Source organism: Sus scrofa, chromosome 14, assembly GCF_054392235.1.
Source record: "Sus scrofa isolate SSC_HxYL_T2T_F1_AM1 chromosome 14, Sscrofa_HxYL_maternal_Yorkshire_Landrace_v2.0, whole genome shotgun sequence".
NCBI lineage: Eukaryota > Metazoa > Chordata > Mammalia > Artiodactyla > Suidae > Sus > Sus scrofa.
In genome coordinates, this window is record NC_139396.1 from 108,998,769 (window position 1) to 109,017,922 (window position 19,154).

Below are 19,154 nucleotides of genomic sequence, written 5' to 3' on the forward strand. Positions count from 1 at the left end.
AAGAATGTACACCATCGATCATGTCAGGCCCCTGAGCTAAGAGGGGAGGTATAGAAAGACATGGACCTCCACTCACTGTGGTCTGACGGGGAGCACAGTTTGAGCCGGAGCTACAGGTCACAGGGTCAGAGAAGGGGGCCTGGCCTGATGGAGTCCTTGCCTCTCTCCCTCGCATCACGGGTGAGGTCCAGCACAGAGTTCATTGGCAAAAAACAGACAAGCAAAACAGATACTGCCACTGTATCCCTCTGCTGGTGGGAGCCCAGGGCTCTGGGTGGCCTAGGAACGCTGCAGCACAAAAGTGGCAAATGACTGAAAAAGGATTTCAGGTGAGCATAGACTTGAGAAGCAAAAGAAAGGCCAGAGTGTTGAGGCCAAGGGGATGGCAGAGGAAAGGCCTGGATACACAGCTAAAGACCTGGGGCCAGGTCAGAGACGTCAGAGTGAAGTCAGAGGCAGACAAGAGCCAGAGCTGCGACAGGGGCTGAGGCTCTCCTGGGAGCATGTGGCCTCCAGTCTATGTGCGGACACAGCTGTTAGTGGCCTGGCTGGTTCAGACGGCACCCCTAGAGATGCATGCCAGGGTCCTCTTTGTGTCATAAAGAACAATTCACTCTACCACATATGCAGCTTGGCAGGTGATCTGGGAGGAGGAGCAAGAACGTGGATTCATCATAGCCTGGGCCAGCATGGCTCACTGTCTCACTCCTTGTGTGGACAGCAGCACATGGAGAAAGCACGTGCTTGATGGATGCCTATCGTATGTGTGAACTGAATCTCCTCTTGCACTCATTTGCCAGGTGATGTTGAACAAGTCCTTTAAAGCTCTAGCCTTATTCTGACAATAAAACACAGTGTGATCGGTGGCCCTGGAGACGTGCAATGGGGCAGCCCTGTGAAATGTAGCCATATATACCCCATGTGCTCAGGACCAGCCTAAGCTCTTTGCACATATTTTTGGTTTAGAAGGGAACAGAGACAGAAGGAGTGGAACAGGAATTAAAGGACCCAAGCAGAGCTTACCAGGGGTGTCTCAATGGCTGGGGCTCAGTATGGGTCTGGCACAAAGAAGCATGGGGACTATTGCAAAAAGGAACTTCTATCTGCCAACACCACTTGCCCTTTCCCCCAGTGCCCCTCAGTCTGAAAGCTTTTCAAGGGCAAGCAGGGGTCATATTTGGCTTCTGAAGCTTCTGGATCAAAAGACTGAGCATGGATCAGCTCTGGGCATCATATCTCCAACACTGCCTGAAATTTGCTCACCTGGGTGCATGTCCCTAGCTTCCTCCTGGCCCAGCAGCAAGATCACAACTGCCAAAGCCCTCTGGGCCTGCCAGGCTTTTCAGATCTGCATATCATGAGGTGCCCTCTGAGGAAAAGGCCACTTCTCTGCTCCCAGGGTGTTCTATAAAACCTGCCAAGGAAGGCCCAGAGCAGCACCTCTATAATACCCTGACCCAAGTTCCTGAAAGGGAGGTGGCTTGGGCCACTTCAGAGGCCTGACATTTGCAATGTAGAGCTGGTTCAGCCACAGGAACCCAGGGCACCGCCCATCCTGGAGCAAGACCACCCATGTGTGCAGGGGACAGGGGAGGCAGGCAAAATATGACTCCATCAGGGGAAGCTGCAGCCCAGTGCCTTTGAGAGGTGCCATGCCCTGTACTCTGTCGCCTGTTGCCCATCCCCATGCACAGGCTCAGGGGTTTTGCCATGGGGAAGCTTCCTAATGCCCTCTTTACATGGTCACCCCCATGGCCACCACAGTTCAGGAGCCCTCATATCTTCCTGGGGAGGTGGTAACCCCTGGTTATCTTGTCTCCCAGCCCATGCCCTCAGCCTCCACCCTGAACTGAGTCATCCCTCTTAGCACACATCCTGCCCAGTCTCATCTCCAAGGGCTACTGCCCCAGCCTCGGTGTCTGGGCAGCTGCCCTCCTCTCTCGCTGATTTCCCAATGCCTCTTGCCTCTCACTCTTTGCCTCAGATATACTGAATTTGGCCCCTACTCTATTCTGCTTCTGGGCCTTTGTATATGCCATTCTCTGTAATGGGAACATGGTCCTGAATGGAGACTAAAACTCCCAATTTATTTGGTGTTTGTGAGAATTCAGAGAGAACATGTGTGAAATGTCTACCATAGGAACTGGCACATACTATGTGCTTAAGGGGTGTTCGTAGAATTAATGGATGCTGAATGAAGAGTTTTAAACCTGTTCTTAGGAAAAAACACAATGGCAAGAGAGGTCAAAGTGTTTGGAAAGATGATGCCTCTTAGAACAGGAGTGATGGGGGACCAAAGGCATGCTGGGAAGGGGAACAGCACCTCCGTATGGGTACACTCCATGTGGAACTGTCCATGTGTAATTGGAATCCGGGGCACGTGTTTCCATGAGAAAGGAGATCCTGGCAAAGCTTACATTGCCAAAATCAATGATCTATGTAAGATGGGTCCTCATAAGGGGAATAAGGAAGATGAGAACACATCTGCGGGAGACACAAGAGAATCCAGCCGTGGGCTCTTGACTCGGGCTTCAGCTCTTGAGAAAACCAGGTAGACATATCTGGCTGCTGGATGATTAAAGACCAATTCCATGAAGCCAACTGAGGACCAAGGATGGAAAAATAGACTTTGTTTTATATTATTATTATCTTTTTTAGGACCACACCCACGGCATATGGAAGATACCAGGCTAGGGGTCGAATCAGAGCTGCCGCCCTGTACCACAGCCACAGCAACACCAGATCCGAGCTACGTTTGTGACCTACACCACAACTCGCAGCAACACCAAACCCCCAACCCAATGAGTGAGGTTAGGGATCAAACCCGAGTCCTCACGTATACTAGTCAGGTTAATTACCACTAAGCCGTGACGGAAACTCCAAAAAAATAGATTTTAGTTAAAGAGTTAATACCCAGCATCCCCATTATATCAGTAACTATATTTTATTTAGGAATATACCTTGCATCAGCAGACGCAAAGGCTACCAGTAAGACTGTTAAATTTATCTTCATGAGAAAATGAGGAGAATTTACTTTGGAGTCAAGACCCAGAGAAAGAAAATAGAGCATGGCTAGAGAAAGGGAAGCCAGAAAGATGTGGAGAGAGGATAAGGCACTGGGCAGAGGGGAGGCAGTGGAGCAGCAAACATCCCCCATCCAGGGGGCCTTAGAACATCAGAGGCTGTTTGTGCAGCTACAGTTTAAAAGTCCCCCCTCCCAGTCCCCACCATATATGACACCATCTCTGAGACTTGGATCTGTTGTCTTGTTGACACTAGGAAAGGCACTGATTTCCATCTGGGTTGGGACTGGGTAGGGTGGAGGCAGATCCATTGGAAACCCAGATGATCTGTTTAGTTACTGAGTCCCTAGAAGCAGGACTAGGGCCAGGAGTAAAGGAAATAGAAGCTGCCCCCTAAAATGTGCTGAGATCTTCAGGAGAGCTATATGCATCCAATCCTGTCTGGACCTCAGCAGGCTGAGATCTGGGCCCACCCCTGTCAGACTGGGAGGGAGAGGCCCTGGAGGATGACAGTCCTGCCTGCTGGCCAGCTGTCTGCCCTCTCAGCACTCTGTGCACATTTCCTCACAGTAAACCTGAGAATTCAAGCAAGTCATATTAGGGTGATCCAGCCTCATCTCTCTCATATACCACCAGCCCAGGGAATGGTTGTGCATGCACATTATCAAGGTAGCCGGAAGGCAAAAGAAGATGAATGGCAGGTAAGGGTCACGGACACATGGGCCAACTGCCTCTCGCCATCAGGCCATCCTCTGCCCAACACCAAGCTGGAAATGTGGGAGATGTTTTCATTATGAAAGGCTGCATTTCCTCCAGGCTTTGAAAGAGCCTAATTTTCTCTTGTCTCCATCATTAATCAAGCAAAGTAGAGACCTCACAGAGGCAAACAGCAGGAACTGACCTCTGACCAGAACCTCAGACAGGCTCTGGCCATCCAGCAAAGTCAGACAAGCAGCCAGCAGAAGGTCCAGCTGGGAGGACAAGCTGACGCCCAGATGTCATAGCTTGAGAAATCCATTCCCAGGTGAGGCCTTTCTGCCAACCTGCTGCCAGCCCACTGGTCCTGAGAGGGGGCATCACAGCCAGGCATGAGGAGGGAGCAGATGGTGGCAGAGGGCAAAGGGAATGGGGGACCTCTGCTCACACTGAATTTAAGGTAGAAGTGTTGGAGGGGGACAGACATTTGCTATATCCCGGGCTCCCTGGGCTCCAACTGCACACATGGCCACCTACAGCCACAGCTGCAACCACATACACCCAAGGCAACCACCTGTGCAACTGTCTCTGACAAAGGCATGGATGATCATGCTTCCCACCCTGGTTGCTCCATTGTCCCATCACCCCATGTCTTTAAGGTGAAGTAAACCAGCGAAAGTGACACGACGTCCAAGGTAGCTCTGGTGTGAGGCTCACTGTCGTTTAGAGGAAAGGAATCTACAGGCAGGTTGACAAAAAAACTTGCAAGTCAGGGAAGAGTCAAGAAAGCCCTAAAGAAACAGGGATGCATGGGGGAGGGAGAGGTTTGAAATGTTTTAAACAATTGAGCAAGGGAGCAGTAATTCCACCTATCAAGCCAGTCCACAATTTTAAGATGCACAAAGAAGAGAAATTCCAACCAGGGGGAGCATTTTATCATAATACCACATTAGTCCCTGCAGCTTAATTCAAGGATGGGGCTCCACAGTGACCATACAACACAGCTTCTATCATTTTCTTGTCCCCCTTTGGAAAAACATTTGAACAGAAATGGAGTAACAATGTGATAGTGTGTCTATTAGGTCAACTGTAGCCCTGAAGTTGCCAGGCAATGCAGTTGCTACAGGTGTTTCTCAGATCAGGGCTGCCCATAAAATCTGAGGAAGGTCTCAGGGGTCCTTAGGGTCTGGTTGTCACTTTTATTACTGGTTGAGTCTTACAGGCCTTAAAGTAACTTGTTGAGAAAATAAGAACCAGAAACATCCAAATAAGACAGTGCTTTGCAGGGAAAGATAAACAACAGCACTGCAAGCTGGCAAATGTAATACTTTGGGAGCCACTAGAAGCCACTCATTTAGGTATGTTTCTTCCAAAAGATGTTCTCTTTACTAAGAAGGAACCAAACTGATTTGCTGTAATAGTGCCTGGTTGGCTTTGGAGCAAGGAAAGCCCTCACCAAAGGCCTAACAGAATAAGATGGAGTTTCTGAGGCCAGCTCAGTGCAGAAGCAAAGCGATGGATGATTCTTATAAAAATTCCATTTCTGATGGTTCTCATGAAAACTTCTAATCCAGAATTATCATCGTAAGAGCAGCTGTCTGAGGGAGGAACTAAAGATGGACTTGAGAGCTCCATTTCCAAAAGGATTTTCATTAATTTCATCAAGACAAAGTTAATAATCCATGACATCACTTTTTTTTCCCTTCAGTTGGTTGTGCTAAACATGTTAGAGTCTTCTCGATAAATCTCACAGCTAGAGGCTAGTAGAAATTAGTTTGCCTTCTACACCGTCATTAAGAAAGAAAGAAGTGGTAATAGCTACTGAGGAAACTTGAGGGGAATGGCTTCTAAATGAGATGAATCTACAGGCTGCCCAAATGGCTGTTGGGTAGGATGGGTAAATAAATCCACATTCTCCTCTCATCACATCCCGCACAAGGAGGCAGATGCAACGAATGGAGATAGATTCCTTTAATAAAGTATTTTATTTATAGATATATAAAGAGGCTTCTAGAGACAGTTTAACGTAGGTTAAGACCTGCATTCTTAACAGATCCACCCCATCAGTCTTTACTGAGCATCTCCAATGAGCAGGGTCTTGTGTGAAGAGCTGAGCAGGTCACAAAGATGTGGCCTCTTCTCTCCCACACAAGGCAGTGCTGACTGAGCTCCTGTATGACTGATGCAGACAGACAGAACGTGGTGCATGATGCCAAGGATAAGGGGCTGGACAGGCGGCAAGTGTTCCCCCACCCACCGTGAGGCTTTCAAAGAGCATGCTTGGGAAGATAGTGGACTACACCACACAAAAAAGAAAAAAAAGGCCCTGTTCAGCCTTTCATGGAAAGCCCAAGCACACCTGACCACCTCCTCTCCAACAACGCTGTTAATAGCTCAGCCGTGCTCTAAATGCTTTGTAGATATTCTCTCATTTAATTTTCATTGTGACTCTGAGGGGTAGGTAATATTCTAATCCTCAATACACAGAGGAGAAAACCAAGGCACAGGCTGACAAATAAATAATAAATTAAATAATAAGTTAATCACTAGGGTTACTAGGATTTCAACCCAAGAAAGCTCTCTCTTGTGCTGTTGCTGCTGCTGCTGCTGCTACAACTTCTACTGTTATCTACCGCTGCTTCTTCTACTACTGCTACCACTACTGTTAGTACTCCTGCTGCTGCTACTATTACTACTGCTACTACTACTAACACTACTATAGCTATTGCTGCTGTTACTGTGACTACTGCTATTACTGCTACTGCTGCTATTACTATTATTGTTATTACTGATGTTACTACTGCTACTCCTGCTGCTGCTGCTATCACTGCTACTGCTACTGTTACTACTACTACTGCTGCTGCTACTGTTAGTGCTACTATTACTACTCTTGCTGTTACTACTCCTAATACTGCTACTACTATTACTACTACTAAAGCCATTGTGGCTGCTACTGTGACTACTGCCTTTATTACTGCTACTGCTATTGCTATTACTAATATTCTATTACTGATGTTATTACTGCTATTACTACTGCTGCTATTATTGCTACTGCTACTACTACTGTTACTACCATTACCACTGCTGCTGCTACTGCTACTGCTACTACTATTACCACTTGCTGCTAACTAACTGCTACTAGTACTACTAACACTACCATAGCTACTGCTGCTGCTACTGTGACTACTGCCACTATTTCTGCTACTGTTGCTACTGCTGCTAGTACTATTGCTTCTACTACAACTGCTATTAAGATCTGTGATGTTGCTCTTAAATCCTTCTCTTTATATAGTTCCTGGATCTCAGCAGAAAGAGATCCAGGTAGGGTAGCCAGGACTCTAGGTGTGATATCACACTGACCCCATGATGACGACTGGCCACGCACCTCAGAGCTATGGCTTTGCTCATCCTCCTCACAGGTGAATGTCATTTTCAAAAGCATTCCTCACCACCACCAACAATCTCCTTTTCTCTCTTGTCCTCCAGGACAGATTTTCTGTATCCAGTGTGTCTGGCGTGTAACCAAAGGGCTTGCCTGTGCCTTTTGCCAATGGTAAAATGAGTAATCAAGATCTTGAGGAGAAGCACTTTCCTTTCTCCCTCCACCTGACCAGGCAGCATGCGTTGGTGCAATGGGAAGCGATCCTCCTTTCTCCTGGACAAGGAGTGCAGTGTAGCTAAGCAAGAACTGGGGGAAATAGGTTGGGGGGTGGGGCAGGATGGGGCAGGGCTGCTGTGTTTTTGGAGAAGGACAAAGTCCTTTGGGGAGAGAGAACCTGGGGAGTCCTTCCACAGAGCAAGATGCAGAGAGTGACAGAGGTGCCTTCCTGTCCTGCCCCAGGTGGTGATGAGCACACATTACCTGGGTTACATGGTCACACTGCACTTCCATCCACGTGGAGAGTAGGGTAAAATACAGAAGCAGTTGAGAGGCCCTACCCCTTCTTTCAAACTCCAGAAAAGAGGAGGGCAGAATAGGTTGAGAGCATCCAAAAATATACATTATTTCATCAAATATCTTCAACCCCTGACCCATATGCCCAGGGTCCTCAAGTCCATGGTCCTGCAGAGGCCTTTGTTCCACTCTCTTGGTCAGCTCTTCACTATCTTAGAAAGACACCAGATATAGTGATGGTTCCCTGGAGCAGTAGAAGGGGGAATCAGAGTTCCTCTAGCTAAAACCTCAGCGTCTTCTGTGATTCTTTATCAACCAAGAACGTATTTCTAGCATTTTCCATCTGTTGGATGTTTCTCCCCCCACCCCATGTAAGACTACGGAATGTATTTGATGCTTTGGCAAATCACACATGGACTCAGCCCACTCTAGAGATGTTAAGAACACCCCCTCCCCATACCATGTTATCCCTGATAAAATAATACCAAGATATCCTGGGGTGGGACTGATACCCAGGAGGCATCCTACCTCTACCGTACAGTCCTCATGCCTGGCTGGGTAAAGAAGGTGTAATTAGTTTTGAATGCTGAGTGGCAAAAACTTCTGAGCTGTTTTCACGAGCCCCATTGGGATAAACTTCCTTCTATTATGTGTCTCCCACCAAGTATCAAATGAAAGTTTTCTTGGGCGCCATATTTCTAGTGCAGATGGAGATATTGGGCTGCCAAAAGTCTGTCTCCACAGTGCTTCACTGTGACCCCCCCAAACATCCAGGGAGAAAACTACCTCTCACAGAAGGTGCACAGATCCACATCCTCCTCACATGCCCAAGAGGAACTAACCATGGCTGCACCTGCGTCAAGCAAGTGGTGGAATGCCTAACTGTAAACATTCTATATTTCCTATCTTAGAAGGAATGGACCGGGTGGGCAAGTGATAGTCCTACCCTTTTGCCCCTCCCTGATCAGCTGGGATTCCAGCAGTGTTCTGGATGACCCTAAGCCTCAACATTCAGAAGCAACTCCTACATGGAAGAACTTAAAACAGGTTCAAAATAATGACTCCCCACAGAAAAGCTCTGTCCTTAGTCCTGCCAGATGAAGTCATCCCTAAAAAATAGTCATCACAGAAGCCTAAGAGATAGGACTCTCCCTATCCCAAGTATGCAACTTTTAAATACAAAAGACACCCAGTGAGCTAATATGCCCTGTCTGCAGACAACAGCCATAATTGCCTGCTTATGTGCTTAGAGGCACTGCCCAGCTGACTGGTTTCAATTTCAGCAAATGACAGAGTTCTAGTAATTAAAGGTGGTGGGCAAGATTGCTCAGCCAGAGCTGAGGCACATCATGGCAGGCCAAGCGGACAGGTGAGACTCACTCCTAGAGGGAGATTGGGAGGCAAGCACTGACCTGCAGCATCTGGAGGTAGCCTTCCTGGGGATCGCAGAGCAGAGAGGAGATGCGGTGGTTGTTCCTCATGCATTTCTGGTTGTCCTTTGCAGATGGGAAGATCTGCCGGACCACGGTCATCCTGCCAAGGGCACTGTGGACCAGATCCAGGATCTCTGGGTCACTGATTTCCTGGGAAGATAACCAGAAATGCTTACCATGGACTCATAAACTCATGATTTCTGCAAAAGGCCTAATGGTAGTTGCCAAGGTCAACAGCCTACATAGCCAAAGCCAAAGGGGTTATGAGTTTGGGCCCAAGGTCAAAGAGTTCTTTAGTTGCTTTTTACAGATAATACTTGCTTATCCTAAAATGCCAACAGGACTATTTAACATCTCCCTTGAAAGACAGAAAAGGATATCTACAGCTAAATCACCAATACATTGGCCTCCATGGAGGCAAGTTCTAAAAGAACCAGTGCTGTCAAATGTCACAGTAGGCATTAGCTGGGATTAAAGGCTGAATTTCCCATTGGGAGTCATCCACCTGATTTAGAAAAGGAAAACCAGTTTTCTCTGACATAGGTGACCAAAATGCAATGAGTCTTCCCTAATTCTTTAATAGAATTTTTTTTTTTTTTTTTTTGGCTGCACCCACATTATGTGAAAGTTCCTGGGCCAGGGATCAAACCTGAGCTGCAGCAGTGCAAACACTGAAAGAATCCTTAACTGCTAGGACACCAGGGGACTTCCAAAAATTAGATTATTTTTTTAAAAAGAAAATATGCACATACATTTTAAAAAATATATTCATTCATTCATCCACTCACTCATCGCACAAAATCTACCCAACATCTCCTATGTGGTTTGTTCTGTGTTAAGCACTGGGGACATAGCCATGAATGAGTCAGGTTTAATCCCATCTGGTGAAACTAAAGGTCATCATGGGATGAGATATGCTGAGTGATGTCATGCGGAAATCTAGATGCAAAGGAGACCCACTGCACTTCCATGTGAGACAATTTGCTAAGCTCTTTACACACATTCCTTCATTTGGTATTCACAACAACCTAGGAAATCTATGAGGTAGATCCTATTATTATCGTATTTAAAATGAGCACTCATATGCATAGAAATAGCAAAGGAAGCAAGCCACAGGTAGCTCTTTCCAGGATGAGGCTTCTCTGAGGAATTAGCACTGAGGCTGAACCTGAAGGATGAACTGGTTAAGCAAAGTGCTTGCAGGTAGCAAGGAGGTGGAGGTGCAGTGCAGAGCTGTCGGTGCTGCTGAAGGTGAGGGCAGCAGGTGGCACTCAGGGATACCTTCTTCTTGGTACAGGTATCAGGTTGCCCCTCCAACCTGGGGAGGGGCACGGCCACAGGCAGGAGGGAGGGGTGGTCAAAGATACCCTGGAGTCTATGTCCAGGGACAGATGTGGGTGTGGGATTCCATAAACCCTGCTAAAACAGCCACACTGAAGACAATGAGAAGTCTTGAAAGAATTTAGGCACAAGCAAGCCACACAGACTTACATTTTTAAGAAATCTCTGCCTGCTGTATAGAGAGAGGATTAGAGAAGAACAAACCGTTTCTATGTCTGAAGTCAACACAGGAACAAAAATGGACACTCACCAAGGGTTTTTTTAGTGGTGGGAGAGAGTCAGGTTAAGTTCACTGACTCTAAAAAGTGACCCAATGGGTGTTGGTGGCAAGTCAAGGATTTCACTGTGAATAACTGTTTTAAAATTGGTCTTAAGTTTTCTTCCTTGGAGAGACAATCAGACAGTACAAATAGAGCTATTGAGATTGGAAATTAGTGATCAGGAGTTTCAAAATCACTTAAACAAGAATATAACATGTTTAAAGGTATAAGAGTAAACAAAGTATTTCAGGATCTGTCCAAGGTACTCGATGTGAGTGGGACGAAGAGCCAATTGTAACCATATGCTAGATCTGGGAGAAAGTAAGAAATTAAGAATTGCATCCTTTTAGAATGATCAACAGTTCCTAAGTGTGCAGAATTGCAATAATTTTAAAAGAATTAAAGTACTATTACATGTCATATCCAGGTTTAAACCACTTAAATTTTGTATTTCAGACAAAAGTCTGTTTAAGGGATGATGATCTTGTTGGATTGGGACCAACTGACAATGAGTGGTGAGGAAACTGCAAACTGTTCATATCTTAAGACCATCAAGAGAGTCAAGCCCAGAACCCATTTGGGCTTCAGGAACAAAGCAGAGAATGTAGCTGAACCTGGACATTTGTGCTCTGCTCTTAGCTGTCCTGCTAATGGACACCATGCCTCAGCATAGGATAGTAGGAGAGAGATATCACATGCTTATTTAATAGTAAGTTGTAGAACTATAAGAAAAAGCAATTAGTAGAGGAGTCAGCTTTACTTGGAGAAGGAATACAAAGAAATTTGTGGTGGTGGGAGAGAGTTACTTAGAAAAACCATGAGATCATGAAGAATGCAATTTGAATTATGCATAAAAACTATCAGAGTCAGCACATCTTGGAAAAGAAATGGCTATGTTATGTACCTTTTATTTTTCTCACTTATTTTTGATGGCAGAGGCCACCATAGAAACTCTTTTATTAAACCTCTTCTCTCCTACACTTTTAACTTTCTGGAAAGAGAGTATTGTCATTGAATCCCACCCTCTGCCCCTGCCCCCCCCCCACTGAACCTCAAGAAGGACCCTGTAAACTGTAAAGCACCTGACTGATAGGGCACACAGTAACTTTCTGGTAGGTGTAACTCTCACCTTCCCTGGCAGCACCACATGGTGTGAGTGACTGAGCCAGGGGAGCCATGACCTAATCAAGGGGCTGAGTCCCTAAGCCAAGTAGCCCTGATCTCTAGATCATTCCTTTTCAATTCTGCCTACCAAGGACAGAGAAGAGAACTTTGCACAGCTCTCCCCAGCCCATTAGCTGCTCTAAGCCTTCCTCAGAGTAAGGATCTGCTGGATTTCTGCAGATCTCCTTTCTCCCAAGGCCCAGTTCTCACCCACTAACTCTGGGTCAAAGCACATATTCTTGTCTGCCAAAGCACTCCTACCCACCTCCCCACATTTCTGAACCTATACTTAGAGTCCAGCACAGAGATAGCTGCAATCAGATTCTAAGAATCCACAGAAGCAACTCCCATTTGGATTTCTTGGGTGTGATAAGAAGGGTCACCGCTTCTGCCAGAGATACAACCTTCCCTTTGGAGATTTCTAAGCCTGCTTCATCAGTCAGTTCCAGCAGCTCCATGCCAGATCCTTTCTTGTCCTGTTGGCCCCACTTGGTCCCTTCAGTACCACTGGGTTGCATACAGATATCTGCTCACACCCTGCTCACTGCTGTTAGGCACTGCCTCCAGGTTGCACACCAGGTCAGCCTCCAGGCCACTGTGAAGAGCCCTGACCTCTGAGCCTTCCTAATGGTGCAGAGGGAAATCCAAGCAGCCATTTTACACAACCCACTTGGAGAACAAACTTTCTCTTAGTCCCAATAGAGCATTCCTTCTGGACAGTGTTGCTGATGAGCAGAAGAAGCAAGACAAGGTGTACACACTGCATGACCACCACTGACCTCAACAAAGTCAGCCAGGAAGCAGCAACACAGTAACACATTATACCCAGATGCTCACTGAAGTGCTGAAGGGCATAGGTTCAAAATAGATTTTGCTTATTTTGTTACTTTTTAAGTTTTGTCTTGTGAAATATCTCTTAATTCATAAACATTACAAAAAGTATGAATAATAAAATGATTTCAGTGTGCCTTCCAACAAGCTATAAAATATAACGTGCATCTTGGTTGAATGCCTTCTCTCCAAATGCTTACTGCTTCCTCCTCACCAGGAGCTGCCTTTGTCATGCTATAGCTTATGTATATAACCTAAATAATGTATATCTTATTCTTGTACATTTTGTTTAGCTTTGTGTAAGCTAAACAGTCTGCATGCCTCTTACAATTGTGTTTTAACACAGTGGTTCTCAAACCTTGTTGTGTATCAGGATCACCTGGGGAATTGACAAAATTACAAAGGTCCAGTCCTGTTCCATTTCAACAAGCAAGACTTCTGTGCTCTCCATTAGCTCTCCAGATAATTCCAATGCTCAGCAATGTCTAAAACTCACTGGGTTTAACGTTAAGTTTTTGTGATCTGTTCATAATGGATGCAGCTCTAGTTTATTCATTTTCACAACTGTACCTTACTGCATTGTATGCTTATGCCGCAATGTATTCTCCCTGTTGTGATTACCATTTGAATGTTTGGCTTGTTTGCTATTAGGAACAAGCCTTTCATATATTTTCCTTGGCTGTATGTCTTGGTGAAGTCCTTTAAGAATTTCTCTATATACCTAGAATTAGAATTCCTCCATAGAAATTCAATTTTACTAGGTAGTGTTCAAAATTACTGGGTAATACTATATTTCCAAAGTGCGTTATTTTATAAGTCATTTTTAAAAAGGAAGTTTTGGCTTAATTTATACCTTTTTATCAAAAAGAGTTGGTTTTCTATTTCATTAATTTCTACTCTTTATTATTTTTATTTTTCTATTTTCTTTGGATTTACTAAGTGCTTACTTGTCAAACTTTTTTTCATGTCATTAAGCTGATGACTCTTATACCTTTGGTCTCTCCTGATTAAGTATTTTATTTCTACATGCAAACACTGCTTTGTTTGTGTCCCACAGATTATCATACATACTAATTGTATCATTATTTCTAAAAAATCCATCTTGATTTATTTTTGACCCAGGAGTAATTTATTAGGGATTTTTTTCAAAATTTTACAAATATCGGGGAGTTTTTTTGTTTTTGTTTTTGTTTTTTAGTATTCTGCATATTGATTTCTAACTTAAATTCACTGTAACCCTAGAATGTGGACTGTGGTGATAAAACTTACTGAGCTTCACAACGTGACTTATCATATGATCACTTTACATGGATATTTCATGCATTTTTCACCGTACAACTGTTTTTTATTTCAGTGGTATATTTTTAGGTCTATTAGATCAAGAGTTTTTCTATTTCTCCTGGTATTAAGTCTATATTTAAAAAAAACATATTTTGAACCTCTAATTAGTTACATACAAGTTTGAAGCTTGCTCAACTGAACCTTTTATCATCATTTGGATAACCTTTTTATCTCCAGCAATGTATCTTGCCTTATAGTCTACTGACATTAATTTATCTACACCAGTTTTACTTTGGTTAATATCTGCCTGTCCTGTTTCCATTTCTTTGCTATCAATATTTCTCTGTCTCACATTTTATTTGGGACTCCTGTAAGCAAAATATACCTGACTTGTTATATCTATCTTTGTCATTTTAATAGAAATATGTATTTATATTGGCCTATGATTTTATATATATATATATATATATCTGGATTGATCTCATATTATTTATATGACCTATCTTACTGTTTATTTTTTCTTCCTTCCTTTTAGCTTCCTCTTGGAATGATTTTTTTCCTATTTTCATCTTCTTAATCTCTTTTAGAAGTTAAATTCTCTATTTTTCATTCATTGTTTAGAGTAGATATTTTAATATACATAAAAATGTAAAATTAATCAACATTTTTTTTACTCTCTTCTTCAATCCTTATCTCTAATCACCATCGTTTCAACTAATGTGATAATGATGTCTAATATTTTAATTCTTTCTTTTTGTTTTCCTATTACACATAAATTCCACTGTTTTATACAGTTAATATTTATCTGTCTAACCAATATCTATCAATGTATTTATTAAACATTCCTCTCTGGACCTCAAATCTTACATCTGAGATTATTTTTCTCCCCCTGAAATATATTTCAGAATTTTCTTTAATGTGAGCTTGTTGGTGATAAATTTAGTTTTGTTTTTTTTTATGATTTTTATTTTTTCCATTACAGTTGATTTATAGTGTTCTGTGTTTATTGGAAACTGTATTTTGATCTCATTCTTGAAATAGAAAATTCCAAGCTGACCACTAATTTCTCTTAGAACAGAGAAGATAACATTACACGACATTTTGGCTTCAATTTTTGTCCAGTGTATTCATTTCCTGTGGTTCAAATAAAAGATTATCATAATCTTAGTGGCTTGGGGACAACAGAATTTATTTTGTCACAGTTCTGCAGGCCAGAAGTCCAAAATCGGTCTCTCTGGGCTGGCATCAGAATATAGGCAGGGATGTACCCCTTCCTAAGGCTCCAGAAGAGAATCTGTTCCTTGCTCTTACAGTTGCTGGTGGCTGCCAGCATTTCTTGGCTTACAGCCACATCACTCTAATCTCTTCCTCCACAGTTACAATGACTTCTCTTCTGTACAGTTAAATCTCCCTTTTCCTCGCTCTTATAAAAACATGTTGGGTTGCATTTAGGGTCCATCTGGATAATCCGAGATCATCTCCCCATTTCAAAATTGTTAACTTAATCACATTGCAAAATCTCATCTGCCATATAAAGTCACACCCACAGTTTCCAGGAATTAGGCCCTTTATGTCTTTGTGGGCCATTATTTGGCCTATGATCTCCAGATATTAGGAATCAGTTAACTGTCATTCCTTTGAAAATGACCTTCATTTTCTCTCTGGATGCTCTTCAGATTTTTCTTGTTCTCTGTTATTCTGCAGTACCACCATGAGGTATGCAGGTGTGAACTTTTTTTAAAAATTCTGTTCCTGATTCTTGGGCTTCCCAAACCTGGGGTTTAGTTTCTTCAATAATTCTAGAGATTTCTAAACTGTAATATCTTTTAATATTATTTTCCCCTGTTATCTTTTTAAAAAATCAACAGTATATTAGATCTTATTCTATCTTCCATGTTTCTTAACCTCTCTTTCATATTTTCCATCTTTTGTTTCTCTGGACTATATCCTAAATAATCTCTTCATATTTTCCAGTTCACTAATTCTTTCTATATATGCGCCCATTTTGCCATTTATTTTTAGCTTCAAGTATTAGGTTTTTAATTTCCTGAAACTGTTTTTTTCTTTCTTAATTCTGCTTCTTTTAAAATGTATTTTATTCCTTGCTCATATTTTCCCAATATCTCTTTATTTTTGAAACATATCTAAGCAAACTGATTTAATATTTTATGTCAAATAATTCTAATATCTAAAGTCACTTCAGATCTGATAAAGCTGTCCCTTTTTTTCTGGATTTCACTCATGATAGCTTGTTTTTTCCCCTCCCTCCCTCCCCGCTTCCTTCCTTCCTGCCTTCCTCTTTTTTTTTGTTTCTTCTCCTTTCTTTCTTTCATACATGCAGTCTTACCCTCCTAGAACCTCCTTATGAATTCTTTGAAGTCTGACTGGAGTTGGCATTACTTTGGAGAATATTTATGCTTTCTTCTACCACTCCTAATCTACCACCTCATAATTTAACATTAAATTTTCTTTTGTGCTTTGTTAGGCACCCTAGGTGGTGTGACTTGGGTTACAAGTCCACATGAAAGTTTATCACTTTTCAAAAAAGATCCCTCCTTCTCAAAACTCTTAAGTCAAGATAGGAAATTTCCCTTGCTCTTCCCTTCTGCACAGCAGGTCCATTTGTCATCAATCCTTACACTGAGAATCTAAGTTTCCAACTTTATGTGGAAATCCCTCATTCGATTGGTCCTTACACTGGATCTCATGGGTTCTAGGTCCCACACAGCCAGAAGAACAAAAGCTCAAAGTCCCCACAATTTGACCAATTAAGGCAAAACCTAATCTGAAACTCCACTATTTCCCAGAGTTTCCATTTTCATTTCACATTTTGCTCTATGGACATTACTCTTGCCTGTTTGGTGATCTATTTTTAAATATTTTAAAAATACATCGCATCTGCTTTTTAGTTCTTTTCTGTTCGGGAGTGTGATTCAAGCTAATTATTCTTCTATAAAGACATACTACTTGAACTTGTATATAGAATGGTAATTCTTTAAGGCATGACACTGACCTTTTCCTGGACACATAGCCAGCTTCCAAATTCCTTCCTATATGTCTTGGCTGTGTGATTGACTAAACTTCAGTTCTTATGCTTCAATTGGTATTTGCTTCATTTGACCACCTTTTCCTAAGTTCACGGTCATTCGTGTTAGGAAAAGGGCTATTTCTGAAGGGCCAAGAGAAGCATATCCAACCTTTTCCATTTGGTTGAATGCCAATTGCATTCTTAAATCATCTCACTGTTACAGATGGAAAAAGGTAAATATCCTCCAGGTTCCACCTTATATTTTTCTCTTGCTCCAGAATACCACCCCCTGCTGAATTTCCCCATTACTGTCCTCTCCTGGAATCTAGGTTCCACTATAAATCCTTTCATCAATTCTGTTCACTCAAGACATGATCTTTGTGAGAGGCGATGGTAACTTGAACTGAGTGGTTGCAAATGGATCATCTTCAGAGATGATGAAATGTAGAAAATGGAGCACATATCAGATATGGAATTAGAATCGAGTGATAGAAAACTATTACTGGATCTATCTTCTTTTTTAATGGAAGAAGTGTATGAAGTTTGATAACAAAAATATTGTAAAAACTAAAACAAGTAGAGAAGAAAACAGGGATGAAGTTCCCAATAACATTACATCCTCCTGGCCAGTCTTCGGGAGGAAAAAAAGCCTCATGTCTTAACAGCACATCTAAAGAAAGATCTCTATGAAAAGAATAAAATAGGAGATTTTCTTCATGCACTAAATAATAAAAATATTCACTGTCTCTAATTCTGTCCTGAGAATACATACTGAAGCTTAGACAATCTTTATTTTAGGTCAAATAAATTATTCAGAAACCTTTACAAATCTCCACTTACAAAGAGTTAAAACTAAAGAAAAGTTGGAAGAACCCTAAAGAAAATTCAATCTTCACATCCTCCTGGATGGGACATACTTAATGATCAAAAGCAAAATTGCCCTTTTTATAGAGCACGGAAAGCAAAAGAATGGGATCTGATTGCCTCCATTTAGAGGCAACTTGTGTCTCCAGCCAGGCTGACTGGGGGAGGGGTGGGCACACCCTTCCCCAAAATGTAAAGTAGACAAGTATGTGCACATTTTCCTGTGGATAAAAGCCCATAAATTTCCAAAGAAGACTTTCAGTCCGAAAGGGAGATGGGCAACTGACATGGAAGCTAGTAATGTTTTTTAAAGTCCTCCCTGCTGTTAACTATGAGAAGAATAAAAACGATAATGAAAACATCAACAGAATAATTTGGAGACACAGGAGTTTCAGTGTCTGTCGGATTTAGCTCTTTCTTCCTCACTTCATTAAGACCTCTAATGTAAATCAACAACAACAGCAGCAACTAAAATAGAATTAAAGAAGTAAAGGAATTTATACAGCGAGCCTCTCTGCAGCTATAAAATGAATACATGAATCTGAATAACATACAGAATTGTGTTATTACCTCTATAGATGTAGATAAGAGACTTAAGGAAAACAGAAAAGAAAGGAAAACAATGAAAAGCAAGTTACAGAAAGCTATATTGAAGAGCAAAAATATGGAAATAGTATAATAAAAACACAATTGTGAAGGACACATACTGACTTCAGGAGAGTGGTTGCCACTGGGGAACAAACAGATTCACTGCCCATCTGACAATCTTGTCCCTATTCTGCGCTGGCTCAGCCCCCACATGAACAGGGGCTCTTCCTCTCATCTCGAGATTCAAGGTGGTGGGAGGTAATCCCCATGCCCAGAAACAGAGGTACTTCTGGCCTGGTCTGGGTCAACCTCGGTGGTCCTGCATTTTAGACAAGTTCTAAGGAGGGCACGTGACTTCATAGCTGAGATGTGAGGGGGAGGGGTTTTCCTTAAGGGATTCTAAGAAGGTTTGCTCAGTCCTAAGAAGACCAAGAAGAGACAGCACCTTTCTGTCTCTGGACATTTAGAATCATGGGGAAATTCCACAAGAGAGCAGTTTTCACTGAGGACAACACCAGCCATGGGTCCTGAGGGTGCTATGTAGCCTCTGAATGACCTGCCTTGCACACTTATGACTAATCTCTGAGCCTTCTCTAAGGTGAGATAATAAAATCTGGGTCCGCTGATGGAAATTAGACTTGGATTTTTCTGTCATTTCTAGATACAGAATTTAATGGCATCAGTCAGTGGGTACAGAACAGACTCCAAATACATGTGAAATGGTCAAATTCCTAAAAATTGAGATCTCAA

The 19,154-nt window shown here is 42.6% G+C and overlaps 1 protein-coding gene across 5 annotated transcripts in view; it reads right to left on the reverse strand.

Moving 5' to 3' along the window:
* GRID1 (glutamate ionotropic receptor delta type subunit 1) overlaps positions 1 to 19,154 on the reverse strand; it is a 688,013-nt gene that overhangs the window by 220,287 nt on the left and 448,572 nt on the right. For all 5 annotated transcript variants that reach the window (XM_084996422.1, XM_084996423.1, XM_013983389.3 and 2 more), the window contains one exon: positions 9,027 to 9,197. In XM_084996422.1, coding sequence (XP_084852548.1) covers positions 9,027 to 9,197 — 171 coding nt within the window. The remainder of the gene's footprint in view (positions 1 to 9,026; positions 9,198 to 19,154) is intronic.